Raw genomic sequence first — 17,695 nt, 5'->3', positions numbered from 1 at the left:
ATCAATAAGTAATATACATATTGTGATATATATATATATATATATATATATACATATATATATATATATATACACACACATGTATATGTACATATGTATCACAGTATCTATATTTGTTATCGATTTAATAATGTTCTTTTATCTAAATTTTTGTAAATAAGACCATCAGATAGTTCTTCAAGATCGTACGATATTTTACGATCGATGAGACTAATTTAATCTAAGATCGCATTCTTACGAGTATTTGTATAATAAAGAATTAAAAGATAAAAAATTATAGATTATATCGATACATAATTTTTTTCTTTTTTTTTCATGATTGTAATTCTACGACAATGCGTGTAGGTACGATCTTTTTAGTTCTTTTAGTTTCATGAATGAAAATGAAGTTGAATAGGCGCCTACACGAATGTACTAGTTAATTCTGATTGGTCGAAAATGGCGGGTACATTGTCATCCTTTTAGATTCGGTGATCTAGGATCTTAACAGCTGATCGCACGCGGTCAAAGAATTTTAGGTTAGAATAGAAACGTTGCGCTTTATATATATTTTATTGTGCGTGCGTTATTATTTTTATATTTTAAATAATGGAGGAAGAAGAAGGAAAATGTCAAGATGATGAAGAAAGAGAATTTTATTTCGAATCAGATCATTTGGCATTAAAGGGTAATAAGAATTATACTGCTCTGTTAAAAACCATTGTTATATTGGAAGCACAAAGGACACAGGCTATTGAGGATCTAGATAAACTTTTAGCTGCTCGTTCTAAAGCTATGAAAGATCCAATATCATTTGTAGCGCAATTACAAAGTGGCGACTTGCCAGAGTTACCAAGTCCGCAAAAGATCGCTGATATTCCTTATATCGATTGGGCACAATATAACATAGCACTGCCTGACACACGTATGAGGCCACAAACAAGGCATGGACATATACTTCCACAAACACAAATTAAGACTGATCAAGAAAATGGAAAGGTTATAATCCTTGTAATAAATTGGGTTATGATATTTCAAAATATTTTTATAATATGATTTAATTGTTTTTAGATTTTAGTAAGAGGACGTGCTTTCGATGAGAGCAAGCCGGAAACTTTTAATCAATTGTGGACTATAGAAGAGCAAAGACGTTTAGAAGAATTGTTGATAGAGTTCCCACCGGAAGAGGTTGAAATGCGACGGTGGACTAAAATTGCTAATGCTTTAGGTTATTTGATAAATAAGAATGTTTCTTTTTGCATATTATGTTTATAAAGTTTCTTAACATGTTTCTATTTACAGGCAATCGAACTCCAAAACAAGTATCCAGTAGAGTACAGAAATATTTTATTAAATTATTGAGGGCTGGCTTACCGATACCAGGCAGAGGACCAAAAGTAAAATTCGATGTTAAGAAAGGTTTTAATCATCGTCATCAACGAAATAATTATATGCTGTTTAAACGTTCGACTTTTTTCCCACATCAAGATTTGTCTTTTGTTACAAATGAAGAAAGCAAAGAACAACCAATTATTGAAGAATCCGTCAGTACTTTATTATAAATATTTACTTATCTTATCTTAAGTTAATATCTATTACCTTTATTACCTTTAGAATTTTTATTTCATTTTCATAGGAGGATGATATTGGAAATATTTGCACAGATGATAATTCGGAGTTGAGACAGATAGAACTAGTAAGACAAGTTAAGACAGAAAAAGAACATGAGTCATACCCTGTGTACAAACATGTTGGATATAAGGTAAACAAATTTTTTTTTTGTATAAAGCTAAGTATCAATTTCTAAATTTAAATCTTGTTGTAGTGCATAGTATGTGGAGAGGAACCATTAAAAGGTACAAGATGGCATTGTTTAGAATGTCAAAATGGGATAGATTTATGTGGTGATTGTGCTGTGGCTCAAATAGAAGCTGAAAATCCTACACACGATCCATTACACAAGTTAATTCCCATAAAACAATCTCAGTATAGTCAAAGCTATGATTTAGATTATTTTCCACAAAGTTTTAACAATTCTTCTTATAATTATCTTGACCCTAATTTTTTACCCGAATAACAACATAATGTACATAAATTTTTATAACACTTTCAAGTCAGTACAAACAGTTTTATATGAAATAATTTATTAAAATAAGTACATATTATTAATATTCTTTTGGAAACATTGAATTTATTTTTTCTCGAAATTGACTGAATGTATCATCTTTTATACTTTGTCGTATGGCGTTAAAGAACTCTAAATAGTGATGCGTATTGTGTCTAAAATAATAAAAAATTAATATTTGAGATATCATATTGAATGAATAAAAACATGATTTTTAAGAATGCAATACGTACATCATTAATAATACCATTCCTAATAATTCTTTGGTAACATGTAGATGATGTAAATATGCTCTAGTATGGTTTTTACATGTCAAACACTGGCAATATTGACATATTGGAGAGAAATCATCTGCATACCTATTTAAACGATATATTTAATTGGATAATGAAAGCACACTCATGTTTTTTCATTTTTGTAAAATTTACCTTTTTTGGCTGATCGTTAATATATAACTTGTATTCTTGCAACTATTATGATCGCACAAAAATATTAAAGCTTCCGAACGATCAGTAATAATGTAAGGATACGTTGAATCAAAAATATCTATACCTAAATTTATTAATTCTAATATTACTAATGGATTCCAACATCCTAAGGATACGCGTAGTTTATCCGCAGGTAATAACTTCTAAAGAAAATAAAATATATTAAATTTTAAACAATGATACAACATATAATGTAAAATAATCAAAATAATAATTGTATAAAATCTGACTTACGATTGTATGTTGTATTACATTTTCAATTTGTTCCCATTTAATATTTTTAACATCTGGTCCATTATCATGTAGACCATCTATCACATATCCGGCAAATGGTTTGTTTTTCAAATATTCCACTGATTCTTCTCTAACTTTTAAATTATAGCCACCTTCTACCGCTCCTAATATACTTTTAGATTTTAGTTTATTCGAAGCGGCATGCCTCTTTAAACATTGTTCCGTTAAAATCTTACTTCTATCCATGGCTTTAGATAAACGTTTTTCAGAATTATGCATATTTCCATCACAAAGTGCGACATAAAGATCAGGTTCAAATACTTCTACTAAATCCATATATTTATCGGCAGTAAATAGTTTCTTTCCTGTTCTAGACCATACAGATATACTATCGGCTTGTTGAAATCCTGATGGAGTTACTTCAGTAGGATCTTGTATCGACAAAAAATTTATATACTCCTGAAATACAATTGATTTAGAATTTTCAGAATGATATAAAGAGCATTTATGTATTATTCCATACCGCATACCTTCATACTAACAAATTCTGCAAAAGAAACATTCAATTCCTTTATATTATTTTCTATTTTTAATGTAGATGGAAGCGAAATGGATAATAAATGTTGTTGTTTTGTTACCATTTTAAATACATCTTTAGTTAAATGTGGAACACTGCCTCTCTGAGGATGATATAAAATAATATAATACAAATGATATCTTTTACACTTTATCCTTTAATTTATCAAAAGATATATATAATACCTTTGTATATATTAGAAGAAGCGGTGTCTCAAAAATAATATTAGGCAATCTTTCAAACTCCTTCAGTGTACCAATACGTGGGGTACAATGAGTTAACGAATCAAGGATGAATTTCATAGTTAGTTATCAATTATAACCATAATATAAGATACAAAAATTATATTCAAATATTATATATAAATCTATTTGTTTAGTCTGATTTAAATTAATTTGTTCAATCAAAACTATAATACTATTTATATAGAACATAAATCACCTGACACAATCTTATTTAAACGGAAACATGCTATGAACATAAAATTAACCTTTTTAAATTTCATTTTATTCGTGACGTCATACATACGAGTGGGAACACTATAGCCATCTATCAATATGGCAGAAACTATTCTCGAATCGATTATTTTAGCCAATGAGAAATGTCGCGCTTACATTCGGCTATCACGATTGGTCGTAATGCCTGTGTCCAGTTTGGAACCTTCGAATAAGAAAGATAATTGGTTCCTTATTATTCCAAAGCATATTATGGGAAATTTAAAATTCATACGGAATTATTTAACACAATTTATGGGTTGAAAAATATTTTTTATTACTAGTGATAATGACGGTGCACGTTGAGTCTTTATTTATTTTTAACAATACTTAACAATACTTAACAAAATTGTTATTTAGCGCCAAGCGGCGTTAAGTAATACTTTTAAGAATAATGAAATAAAGGAATGTTTATAGAAATAATGTTAATTAATATAAATAATAGAAAATAATTGACATAAGATTAAAAAGAAATGAACGATACATAAATAATCATTATACAATCCTGAGAATAGATAAATGAAAAACATTGTTTAAGAGAAAGAAAAAATAAAGATATAATAATTGTGATAGCGCTTAAATATTTAAATTTAAGTGATCACTGTATTAATAAAAATATAATATTGTATATATGTAACTGTAAGTATGGATAATAGATTTTTCATGAATTACATTTACATGTATAAGATTTTTTAGAGTTGCGCGGATCCACGCCATGCGGAATCAAAACCGCATGCCGTGTCAGAATCGGAATCATTATTTTGTTGATTCGTAGGAATGGCAGAATTGACGGACGACGTTGAAGTTGGTCGACGACTACCGATTTGATTTTGCCTGTTCGTTGCTTTACCCTGAAGTACTGGCGTATTCGGTTGACTTGCAGCTTGTTGTTGACCTCTAGAGAAATCTTGGGTTCTTCTACTTCTTCGTTTTTTAACTGGCGCATATTTCGGTGGTGGCATTACCTTCTGATCTAATTTCTTTAAAAAGAACAACGAAACGTGTAAGTAATTAAATGTTACATATTTTTGTTATTTCGTTAATTTAGTTTTCGAAATTAATATTTCGATAACTTTTTATTGAAACTTTTAATATCTTTAGAAAAATGAATTAAATATCGTTGAAAATGGAATTAAATATTGTTTTTTTTTTTTTTTGTAATTTATTTTCCGTTTTGCTCAAGAAATTTTGTAGTATTTTTGTATTTTAGATATTTCATTATTTAAAAAAAAAATCAAATGATGGACGAATAAAAAAAATATTATATTTTATTCTTAATTTATTATTTCGTTTTGTATACTTTGTTATTTTTAACATTCTATCGTAACATCTATGTTGTTTGAAATTTTTGTTCTTACTTTTTTATATTTTGATATTTTAGTATTTTTCTTTTTATATTTTGCTTTATATTCCGTTTTTGATATTTTAGCATTTTAATATTTTATTATTTTTAGCATTCTGTCGTAATATTTACGTTGTTTGAAATTTTTGTTACTTTTTCATATTTTGATAATCTTTATATATATACTTTGTATTTTGATACTTATTTATAATATTTTATAAACATTTATATAGTTTATAAAATAAAAATATTTATAGATTAAAAATAATTTATACATTTTATAGATTAAAAATATTTATAATATTCTTGTTACTCCGATGGAAAATTTATGAGAAATTAAATTTATTATATACCTGTACATTATCCGCCGAACCCCAAGACTTATGAATCTTTTCGTTATTGTTGTTACTGTTGCTGCTACTAGTTGCCACACCCAGAAACTGGCTGAATGCTTCCGTCGTACGTTTCACGCGTACGTTCAACGAGCCAATTCGTAGGAAACCAAGATCTTTCTCTGTGTATGTTAATTAATTTATATAACATTTTAATTTATATTTATATTATTATCGTAAAATCACTCACATTAATAATTAATTATCATTTAACCGATTAAAATTAATCTGATAAAAAACATTGCACCACGCAATAGACGAATAGTATCTTCTTTTATATATATATATATATATATATGTGTGTGTGTGTGTTTCTTCAAAATTTTTCATTTTATTAACGAGATGTAATATAATTCATATAATTACAAATCGTAATAATTTTCTTTTTTTTTTTTTTTAAATAATATTAATACGATACGTTTCGTTAATTAATAATGATATAATTCGACATGAAAAAATACACTATACTAAAGTAAATAAAACATTAGATAATAATTTGTATATATAAAAATATTGTCATGCGCCTCTTACCTGCATGCTTTTTCCTTGCTTTTATTTCTGAAATAAAATATGAAATTATTTCAAAATAATGTCGATCGATTCGGCGGTCTTGAACACGGCATGAACGAAGCTTGCCGATGAAACAAGAAGCAAGAAAAGAGAGAGATAGATAGATAAAAAGAGAGAGAAAGAGAAAAAAAAATTAACGAAATTTTTATTAAAAGAAAGACGATTTGTTATTAACAGAAGTATTATTATTAATTATATTCGAAAAGTTATATAATGATAGGCTCGATCGCAGCATATTTCACGTGACATTCGATTAATAATGGCGCGTTTATTATTAATTAAACTAAATTAATTGTCGTATAAGTCGTTCATTTAAATTAGATTTTTCCATAGTGTCGATCATAATTCAAGCGTTATTTGAGTTATGCGAACGGGAATGGTTTAAGGATAAAACTGGATGAAAAGGTAATGTTAATTTCATAGTTAGTTGACATACTCTAAAATAATTCTCCGTACCATTCGATCATCATCCGATCGTTAATATTGTTACCTTGAAAATTAGTATGATGCAAAAGAGAAGTTGATAATAGAGAAGTAGTAATAGTAATATTAATAGTTATATAGTATTTTTTAGAATGATTTTCATATTTCATTGCACATGCTTTATTTTTGTGTAACATCGACAGCAAGAAAAGAAAACGATAACGATATAGTAATCTAAAAATATTGAAAGTAGAAAAAAAATTATTTCAATTGACAAAAAATTAATAACAATAATATTAATAATAATAATAATAATAATAATAATAATAATAATAATAATAATAATAGAATAGATTGGTAAATATATAAAAATTAAGAAAAGAATTAATTGTTAGAAAATCACATCGTTATCGTTTTCACTTGCTAGTTACACAATAAATCAAATAACATTTTAGATTTTTTGTTTCTTTTTTTTGTTTTTCGTGCAAAAGAGGTGATGTACTACTGCCACTTTTGCACATGTCGCATATTAATAGCAAAATAAAGCACTTTTGTCAAAGAATATCGATCGCGACGATACTAAATAAATAAATAAATGAATAAATAAAAAAAAAAAGAAATATACAAATCTATCGAATAATTATAAAAGCAACGATGCTTTCCGTCTAACAACATAATATTGGGCGCGCGTGATTTTTCTCCTACTTAACAAAATAATTTTAACTGATAGGTACATGTATCGCACATAGAAGAGAGAAAAAATAATAATTAAATAAAAACAATGAAAACAAAATAAAAAACAATAAAAAAAAAAGGAAAGCAAAAAAATACATAAAACAAATTATAAATAAAATAAAGACAACAATAAGAATACACCAAAAGAACGGCTCGTTATTGAAATTGTTTTTCGAATCTGTAGCAGTACGAAAAGTCAAAAAAATAAAAAAAAAAAAAAATAAACAAACAAACAAACAAATAAACAAGAAATAAACGGGAACGACGAGAAACGTGATCCGAGTGTACAAACGGTTAGCGTTAGATTTTGCGAATGAAAGCTAAAGGAAGAACAAATGTCACGTATACGAAAAGAAAAAAAAAAAAAAAAAAAAGAAATAAAATCAAAAAGAACGAATCGAAACGAGCATAAAGTTAGAAATCGATCGGTCCACGGTTATGGATCATTTGTTAAAGTCGATCATTTATAATTAAATATTATAATCGATCTATCAAATCAGTTTGAAGAAAATTCTTGAAAATAAATCAAGATAATAATATTATCATATATATATATATATACATATACACATATATACAAATACATACATACATACATACATACATACATACATATATACATATATACAGATATACATATATATTTATATTTATATATATAAATATACGTATATACATACAAACATATATATATATATATATATATATATATATATATGTATATGTATATATATAAAAATTCTCATTTTAATTGTGATTTATAAGATAACACGATACCGTGGATCGATCAATTTCCAAAATACTCACGTTAGCGTGTAGATATATACCGTTGATACAAGTGAACAGTCATACTTTACTTTTACGTGCGCTTAATTTAATCTTGCGACAGAAGCGCTTTACTATATTAGCAGAGGTGTGCTTCTGAACTTGCCTGAGCGTAGCAGCAGCAGTAATCCCTACAACAAAAGAATACATCCAGAACCCCGAGGAGATACTCACCGAACCGAGATCCCGCAACCTTTCACTTCGACGATCTCTTTAATATCTTAGTCTAAAGTGCGCTGAACGATATAGAGGATAGTCCTTCCGATTTCGCCGATCAATCTTCGCTTTTCTTAAATTGTAAAAAACGTATATGGGAAATTCGAATTAGAAGAAATCGATTTCTTTTCTTTTCTTTCTTTGTATATATTTTTTTTTTTATTTTTTTGAGAATTTGTAGGACGTTGATATAGAAGTCGGAGAAGAAAGAAGAAGATGGATTCACAAGCTAGCAAAATATATATATATATATATATAATATATAAATGAATATATGTATGTATATATATATATATATATATATATATATATATATTTGTATATATATAATAATAATACAAACTCAGATTACGCGACGTGCAATTTCTTCTTATCATAAAATTCTGTTTGATATAAAATTAGAAAAAGAGAGAGAGATATATATATATATACAGAGAGAAAGAGAGAGAAAGAGAAAGAGAGAAAAGATATATAAAAAAAACTAAAAATAAAAAAAAAAAAACAAAACAAAAATTTTTCAGAAGCGTTAAAATAATATTAATCATAACTTATTTATCCTTAATGAAAATTTGCACGGAAGAATTTTTCTTTTTTTTCCCTTTTTTTTTTCTTCTTTTTTAAAGATCGAGGCAAACGCATTCTTGAAATATCGTTCGGAAGGGATATGCACAATCGATCGATCGATTAATCTCAAACGATTAAAGTATTAAGGGTTAATCGATCGTTTTCCGCGAGAGAAGGTCAAAAGATCAAGCTTGCAAGCAGGGTCATGCTAATATATCATAAAGCTGGTGCCTTCGAATAGCAAAAACGTGCAATAATATAATAATAGAAACGCATTCACAGATACACATTTAAGCAGTGCTAAATTGCTACAATAGGCACCGTCTAATTATCTCTCCAATTAAATATCGTTCATTTCACGAAACTAGAAGTAAAAAAAAAAAAACAACTAACTTTGAACGGGGCGGAAGGTTTTGAGAGGATTTGGAGATAATCACTAATAATTATTATCAGAGACCTGTACTACGAAGTTTCATGTGTATGGAATAAAAAATAACAAAAAAAAAAAAAAAAAAAAAAAGAAAGAAAGAAAAACACAGAGTATAAAGGAATTTTTCTATTACATTTTTTTGTGCAATTTTTTTCAAAGGTCTCTTTCTTTTCTTTTTAATTACCGCTAGAAAAATATTCGATCAGAAAAATATTATTCTATTCGTTTATTTGATGATGATTAATTGTTATTATTATAATTATTGTAATTATTAAATCTTGCATTTTGTGTGTAAAATTGTTTCTTATGAAAATAAGGATGTTATAGGAGATTTAGGAGATTAGGTGATCAAAATAAGGATTTTTCGTGGAATTTTCTGTGATATCACGTAGAATCGATCGAACACGATTTATGTATATAACTTCTTATTCTTTCCTTATTTTTTTTTTCTTTTTTCTTTTTTTCTTGTAAAACGATCAATCGATATTAAAATAATCAAGATGAATCGAATCGTTCTTTGCGATATTTGAGTCGTTTAAAAGGCAGCGGTCGAAATGTTTAAATATGTTCGGATACGTTTTATCGAAAGCTTTCTTTATTTAAAAAGAAAAAAAAAAATTTATCATTCACTTACTGCGAAAGGTGTCCTGGCTAACTGCGGCCTCTTGAGAAACTAGATACTGTCTGGCTTTCTTACCACTGTAATCACGTATCTCTTGATTCGCACCTATAGGGATAGATATTGTGAAATCGTTTTTTTATCGTAATTTTGAAATCATTAGAATGTTAAATCAAATATTTTATATATATCTATATATGTATACTATACCATATACTTGTACCAGCAAGTTGAAAACGTTTTCATGATCGAATTGCATTGCTATATGCAGAGGCGTGTAACCCTGAAAAAAAGAAATTTTTTTACTTGGTATTTTTTATCTTGAAACAAAATCGAGAAATCTATTCTTTTTCTTTTTTTTTTATTTCATTGAACGAATTTCTGAGTTCTTAAAATGCAGAGAAATGAAATTGAGGAGTTCAAGGGATTATACGTTTTGCGTATTTTGAGTAATTTTTTTTTTCGGGAAGGTAGTAAAATTAATTGAAATAACAAAAAGGATAACTAATGAATCCGCGTTGTTTCTTGATTTTTTTTTTGGTTTGTATATAAAAATTTTTTCCCGTTCGATTTGATTACGTATACAGGCTTTGCAATCTGCGTTAACGAACATCATGTGAAAAAGTTTATAATATTACTTATATTCGTTTAATAATACTATAATAAATATAATTTATACTTAAAGAAAAGAAAAAAGAATATGAATAATTTATATATTATGGTACAATTAATGTAGTATAGTATAGAAATTATAACACTAAAATAAAACTTTAAAAATACAGAAGATAAGTATACATGAACGCTTACATATGTAACTCTTTAACCAAATTCATATTAATGTAATAGTATTATCTAAAACTTTTTTATACGAACTTACGATCGATCTTATTTTGATGAAACGAAATAAAACTTAAGAAAAATAAAAAAGAAAAAGGAAACCAAAACTAAACAAAGAAAACGAAATAAATAAAAACATTGACAAGTATGACTTCAAAGTTGCACGACGTTACAGATAATTAAAAAAAAGAGAACAAAAGGAAAAAAAAAATAGAAAAAGAGTAAAAATAAAAGACAAAAGATAAAAAAAAAAAAGAAAAGAGAAAAGTGAATAGTATAATAAAAGGGACAATCGATCGGAATAGGAGCCGAGTTTGCACACTTGTCTCTGGCCTACAATATGATTCACTCTGTTTGAACCTGTTCGAAACACGAAATATGCAGGAACGAAATATGTGACATACGAGTTTCTATCGTTCGAGTAACGTTTGAAACTTTGTGAAAAATGAGAAAAGAGAGAGACAAAGAGACAAAGAGAGAGAGAGAGAGAGAGAGAGAGAGACAGCGAGAGAGAGAGAAAGGAAAAAAGAGGGGAAGTTATGATTTAGTTGCTCGTAAAGGCAGTCCCGTTGTAGAAAAATATTAAAATTGAAAATCTTGAAACGCGCGCGCGAGATGATATACGCGTGCGTGATATTGGTGGCCGGCAGCTGTCCTGTTCCCGAAGAATGTCGCGAGAAATAGGGAGGAGGAGGAGGTTGAGGAGGAGGAGAAAGAGGTGAAAGAAGAGAAGAAGAGAAGATCACGTTGAACGAAAAAAGAAAGAAAAAGAAAGAGAAAAAGAAAGAGAGAGAGAGAGAGAGAGAGAGAAAGAGAATAGTGGAATGTCTCGGGGTGTGGCACGATATTGTCTCGAAGCTTTCGGTGACTCTCCTGCTAGGACAATGCTACTTTAAAATATTGTCGAAAGTATAAAAAGAAGGGAAAAAGGTCTTTCACTGAGTTATCCGTATATATACTGATACATGTATAAATATATATGTATATATATATATGTATATGTATATATATATATTCGTATGCGAACATGTAGATATAGAAAAAGGGGTGACTAGAGGGTGTCGAGCCACTTGTCGCGAGGACACACGTGTCGCACGCTATTGGAGTCAAAAAAGGGTGACGCGAAAGATCCACCCTCCTTTCTCTTTTCACCGTAACATTTTCTATTCTCTTTCTCTTTCTCTCTCTTATATATATGTATACATATATATATATATATATATGATGTATATATGTATATATATATATATAGTATGGATGTGTATACGCGACTCGTGACTCTCTCGCCTACCTATATACGCGGGGATTTTAAAGTGAAATAAATTAGAGCCGATGTTCGTCCGAACGAGCTCTCTCTCTCTCTCTCTCTCTCTCTCTCTCTTTCTCTCTTTCTCTATCTATCTATCTATGTGTATATCTCTCTCTTTTTCGGTTTCACCCCAGTGAGAGAAGGGTTCGAACAAAAAGGGGTGCGGTACGTTTCTGACTTTGATTACAATGAAACGCTGCCTGATGTTATAGGCAAGCACGTTTGTCACCCGTCCCTTATCCTCGAATTTTATTTTATTAATCCTTCACGAGTCCTTTGAAAAAGATTCGAGAAATTGAAATTTACAGGAGGATGCCGATTATCGCTGGTTCGTATCAAGGGAAGAGAAAACAAAAAAGAAGTGAAAAGAACAAGTAACACTAAACAACGAAATCAAAATTCTTGATATCTATCAATCGTTTTAATTTATCATACGTTTCGTTCGTCAAGCAATTAATTTCATTTCGTTCAATATTTTCAAAAGGATTTTTCAATTCCTGTAAAATTTTCTTGGAAAAATTTACAGGATAATGATCGATGTTATAATAAGGGACGAAATGAGAATAATATGAAAAAGTAGATAAAAATTAATATAAAACGGAAGATTAGAAATTCAATATTCGTCGTTGTTTCTTATCCTTGATTTTTATTTTATTTATTTCTTGTAATTTTACGAAGATTCGCGAAATTGAAATTTCTATATTACGAATAAGATGAAATATTGAAAAGATAAAAACATAGAAGATCGTAGATAAAATTTGTTGAAATTGTTCATCGTTTCTCGCTATCCTTTATCATCGACTTTTTGTTAAATATGTTTTATTAATTTCTCGAAATTTTGTTGAAAAAATTTGGAAGAATGAAATTTATTGAGAGAAAAAGATAAACGAGATGAAATTATGAAACAAAGTGAATAGATAAGAGGACGCGTGAGAAATCCATTTGATCGTTTATCATTTATTCTCGCAATTAAAAAAAAAAAAAAAAAAGAAAAAGAAAAAGAAAATAAAAGAAAAGAGAAGAAGAAAAAGATTCAACGATATTGATCGATATAGAGATAAAAAGAAGAAACTCGATGATAAAATGAAAACGATAAAAATGAATGAGATATCGAAGATGAAAGTTTCATGAAATATGTATTGATCATTAATCGTCATCCTCGCAATTTAAAAGTGAAAAAAGAAAAGAAAAAAGAAAAGAAAAGAAAAGAAAAGAAAAGAAAAGAAAAAGAAAAAGAAAAAGAAGGAAAAAAAGAAGGATTCTCAACGATTGATCGATCCGGATAAAAAAGAAGAAACGAACGAGATGAGAAAGTGAAACGGAAGAAAACGTTCGAGACAGATCCAAGATGAAAATTTCATGATACGTTTCGAACATCGATCGTTATATACCTTAGCCTTGAAATTTTTCAAAAGAAAAAGAAAAAAAGATTCGACGATTGATCGATACATTAAAGAAAAAAATAATACGAATAAGATGATAAAGCGAAGATACGAAGATCGTAGATTTAAAATTTCGTTAAATGTATCTATTAATCGTAAGAGAAGATCACTTTAACATCCGTTCATACGAGTTGTTCCTCAGGCAAGGTTTTCGTAAATTATTTAAGAGATAACGATCGTACGTTTTCTCTCTCTCTCTCTCTCTCTCTCTCTCTCTCTCTTTCTCTCTCTGTTTCTCTGTCTCTCTGTCTCTTTCTTTCTCTTTCACTCTCGCTGGCTGTCTCGATGTTGAATTATTAATTCGTAGACAGTACCGGATGCACACGGTACCTATCCTGGTACCGGTATGCGTTCTGTTCGATCGCTGAGTACGATCGAATCCACATACCACGTTATATTATCCCGGTAAAACGTAAGATCGAGCGCGGCCAACGGGAGCAGCTGTTTCCTCCTGACGAGCGAAGGAAAAGTAAATTCCCTCACCTGCCTCTCGAAATGATTACTAATTGCGAGATATCGTTCTCTCGATACGCTGTCATGTAAGAGAAAAGAGAAGAGAGAGAGAGAGGGAGAGAGAGAGAGAGAATATTTTCAAATTTGATCGAGGTTGATCGTGCAAGTATATAATATATGACACGTTGTCTCTGTTTCTCTCGAAATTCGTTATCGTATATTCTTTATATCATTTTTTGTTCTCTTTATCTTAATTCTTTTTGCTCGCTGTTACCGTTCTTTTTCTTTCTCTTTTTCTTCTTGTCTATTCTTTTTTTCTTTTTTTATTAATTTCTTTTCTTAGCATTTTTATTTTTTAATCTTTCCATCTCTTTTCCTCGACTCCGACAAACATGTGATTTACATATTATTCTACGTGAATCATATAGAAAAAAAATATTCGTCAGGTGCGAATGTAAACGTCGTTATCGTTGTTGGTAGGATCGATCGTTTTATATGTATGTATATGTTAGAAGTTTCTATTTTTAACCTTTCGACATATGTTTCTCGTCTTGTACGTACACATCTATGTACACACATATATATATATGTATGTATGTATGTATGTATGTATACGAGAGGACCTATCTATCGATTTTCTTTCTGAAATTTATATATTTTACGAGCCAGTACTATACTTGTATTAATCTATTACATACACACATACACACACATACATTTTCTTCGTTACGTGTAAATCCACAAGAAACTTGTTCATTTACTAACATACGTACCTACCTATATACAAATCTATGTAAAGAACTTTTTTGTTTTCATAAACATAGTTCATAAAAGAAAGAAAGAGAGAGAGAGAGAGAGATGAAGAGATGGAGAGAAAGCATGTCGATGAAAACAGAAAACAAACGATCGTCCTTCCTCGTATAGACGTTCGCCATTTCAATCAGTTCGGACTCGTTAACGCGTAGCGAAGCGTAAAACGGCGCATAAGGTTCTTGCGGATCGTACGCTTGTCGCGGAAATGCGATTTCGCACGCTCGAGGTGATATCCATAATGGTGTACCATTAATTCCTCATTGTCTCTGCCATAGCTTACCTACCTTTCTCTTCTCTTTCTTTTCTTATCTGTTCTTATTAACCTCTCTCTCTCCCTCTCTCTCAATCTATATCTTAACTCTCTCTCTCTCTCTCTCTCTCTCTTTTTATCTCTATCTCTTTCTCTTTTTGTTTAATTTCCCTTAGTTTCTATTCTCCTTTCTCATTCTATCTCTCTCTCTTTCTCTCTTCCTCTTTCTATGTTTAGTTTCCCTTAGTTTCTATTCTCCTTTCTCTCTCTCTCTCTCTCTCTCTCTCTCTCTCTTTTTCTCTCTCTCTCTGTCTTTTGTATAAGGTCGTGCACTCGAGTAAACCTCGAATAAGATATGCACGCTTTGGAAGAGCGAAAGTGTGCGATCGTCGAGAAAGAGTAGAACGTCGAAACGATAAAAGGAGTCCATTGCTTTTCTCAATGGCTCGCATGTTATACGCATTTCCTTTCGATCCTTTCTCTATCCATCGAGATCATGCCGACCCTCCTCCCTCCTACCTTCTCCCTTCTCTAACCACTCCATTCTCTCTCTCTCTCTCTCTCTCTCTCTATTTTGTACGCCCTTTTTCTTCCTTCTTTTTCTTTCTTTCTTCCGTTCTTATTCCTTTCTTTTTTTTCTTCTTTTCTTCTCCTCGTACGCTTCGGTGCACCTAGCAACCTTGAGAAGATTGAATAAGTTTATTATAGCTTATGGCGAATTTCTATAGACGACGATAAGTTTTCCTTCTTATCGTGATAATGTTATGGTATTAGAGATGATGTGATATTACGAGAATTATTCGAACTAAAGGCGTATGTGGTTGTTACGTGTTATGATATTTTGATTTGATATTGAAATTGATACGATATAAATTGTTTATGATATGTAGAATGAATGTTTTGATGTTTTTAATTGTAGGGTATCTTCGATCGTTATTCGATTTTAGATATAGAATTGTTTTTGATTTTATTGTATCGTTCGATCATGTTATTTTTTGTAAAAAATATTGGGAATATTGTATTACACGATCATTAATTAATCGTAAAGAAATAAATTGAAGGTATTTGGTAGAAAAAAAAAAATAAACTAATTATCCATTAATGTGATTAGCAATAAATGATATACGAATACGAATTATGAATTATGTGTTAATCATTCACAATATCTTGCACGAAATTTCAAGATATCGTTGAACGCTTAATATTCTTTTTTTTCTCTGATAATTTCTAATAATAACAGCAATTATTAATTAACGCAAAATAAGAAACGTATTAATATTATTTAACAGAAAAAAATTGCTATCTATATAAAAAAAAAAAATACGCAATTATTATTTGAATATAATTAGCAATAAAATGTTTAATCAGTAATATATTAATAAGAATTATATTCTCATTATTAATCGTCAACAATATCTTGTTCGAAATTTTATAACCAAATTATTATACCAGGTAATTTATAATAATAATAATAACAGTCACTAAATTGAGAGAAACTAATAATTAATATAATAATACGAGTTATATTTCATGTTGATCATTAGTAATATCTTTATCGAAATTTTTAAATATCATTGACCATTTAATATTTTTCTTTTCTTTAATAAATAGTTTTTAATAATAATAACAATCATTAAATTAATATAAATCAATAAACAGTATGTTAATACGAATTATATCTTTCATGTTAATGATCAACAATATTCTGCTCGAAATTCTAAACATTATTGATCATTTCGTAATTATTATACAAGATAATTTATAACAATAACAATCATTAAATTAACAAAATCTAATAAACAGTATATTAATAATCTGCAATATCTTATTCGAAATTTTAAAACATCATTGACCATTTCACAACTATTATTACACAACTATTGTATCAAATAATTTATAATAACGATAACAATCATCAAATTAACAAAAACCATTCAGCAATACGTTAATACGAAATATAATCTCCCTCTTGCTCAAAATTTCAACAATATCTTGCTCAAAATTTTCAAATATCATAGACCATTTCACAACTATTATTACACAACTATTATATCAAATAATCCGAGTAGATAATTTACAACAATAATAACAATCACCAAATTAACAAAAACCATTCAGCAATACGTTAATATAAATAATAATCTCCCATGTTGGGAGATATCAAATAATCAACAATATCTTCTTCTAGATTTCAAGATATTTCGATCTATAATATCCATCATGATATTACGAGTTAACTGAACGTGAAGTTTAAAGAATGAAATTTGCTCGAAACATCGCTCGATTTATGTTGTCGGAACGAGATTGGATTCTATCTTTCTTTCTTTCTTTCATTTTCTTTATTTTCTCTTTTTCTCATCGACCCTCTTTTTTGTCGAGGGATTAACGAAAGAAGAACCCTGTGCTCGGATAAGCCGTAGAAAAGTGCGACTGCCGTTGGAGGTGGCCGTGACGTGACGCTGCTGACAGATTACGTTTTGCGGCACGGTCTACCGTCTGTTACCAAAGCCGTCGGAAGAGAAAAAGGAACTGTGGCGAACGAAGGATGAGTTCGTTCGGGGCTGGATTAGCTACTTAC

The 17,695-nt window shown here is 29.2% G+C and overlaps 3 protein-coding genes across 8 annotated transcripts in view; 1 reads left to right on the top strand and 2 right to left on the bottom strand.

The window, feature by feature from the left end:
• The first annotated feature begins 366 nt into the window (after positions 1 to 366).
• LOC122635725 (ZZ-type zinc finger-containing protein 3) lies at positions 367 to 2,293 on the top strand. The gene is made up of 5 exons (XM_043826257.1): positions 367 to 978; positions 1,051 to 1,207; positions 1,282 to 1,523; positions 1,616 to 1,741; positions 1,805 to 2,293. Exons 1-5 carry the CDS (start codon positions 589 to 591, stop codon positions 2,054 to 2,056), a joined length of 1,167 nt encoding a protein of 388 aa, XP_043682192.1. The 5' UTR covers positions 367 to 588; the 3' UTR covers positions 2,057 to 2,293.
• LOC122635724 (queuine tRNA-ribosyltransferase accessory subunit 2) lies at positions 1,951 to 4,204 on the bottom strand. 2 transcript variants are annotated; one of them, XM_043826256.1, is made up of 6 exons: positions 3,589 to 4,204; positions 3,357 to 3,506; positions 2,827 to 3,285; positions 2,533 to 2,735; positions 2,338 to 2,463; positions 1,951 to 2,048 (listed from the first exon to the last, which is right to left on the bottom strand). In XM_043826256.1, exons 1-6 carry the CDS (start codon positions 3,703 to 3,705, stop codon positions 2,045 to 2,047), a joined length of 1,059 nt encoding a protein of 352 aa, XP_043682191.1. In that variant the 5' UTR covers positions 3,706 to 4,204; the 3' UTR covers positions 1,951 to 2,044. The 2 variants fall into 2 exon arrangements, with proteins under 2 accessions (XP_043682191.1, XP_043682190.1); XM_043826255.1 differs by lacking the exon at positions 1,951 to 2,048 and adding an exon at positions 2,111 to 2,259.
• A 327-nt stretch (positions 4,205 to 4,531) lies between these two features.
• LOC122635861 (ankyrin repeat domain-containing protein SOWAHC) overlaps positions 4,532 to 17,695 on the bottom strand; it is a 230,070-nt gene continuing 216,906 nt past the window's right edge. For 3 of the 5 annotated variants that reach the window (XM_043826534.1, XM_043826535.1, XM_043826537.1), the window contains 5 exons: positions 10,224 to 10,296; positions 10,029 to 10,121; positions 6,163 to 6,189; positions 5,593 to 5,753; positions 4,532 to 4,877 (listed from right to left, as the gene is read on the bottom strand). In XM_043826534.1, coding sequence (XP_043682469.1) covers positions 4,590 to 4,877; positions 5,593 to 5,753; positions 6,163 to 6,189; positions 10,029 to 10,121; positions 10,224 to 10,296 — 642 coding nt within the window. In that variant the 3' untranslated portion in view covers positions 4,532 to 4,589. Of the gene's footprint in view, positions 4,878 to 5,592; positions 5,754 to 6,162; positions 6,190 to 8,290; positions 8,316 to 10,028; positions 10,122 to 10,223; positions 10,297 to 17,695 lie in introns of all 5 variants that reach the window. The other 2 variants (XR_006328775.1, XM_043826536.1) reach the window with 2 other exon arrangements.

The sequence above is a fragment of the Vespula pensylvanica genome, chromosome 19, assembly GCF_014466175.1.
Source record: "Vespula pensylvanica isolate Volc-1 chromosome 19, ASM1446617v1, whole genome shotgun sequence".
Taxonomy (NCBI): Eukaryota; Metazoa; Arthropoda; class Insecta; order Hymenoptera; family Vespidae; genus Vespula; species Vespula pensylvanica.
Note: the sequence above shows the minus strand (reverse complement) of the source record. Positions and strands in the feature narration are given on the sequence as shown.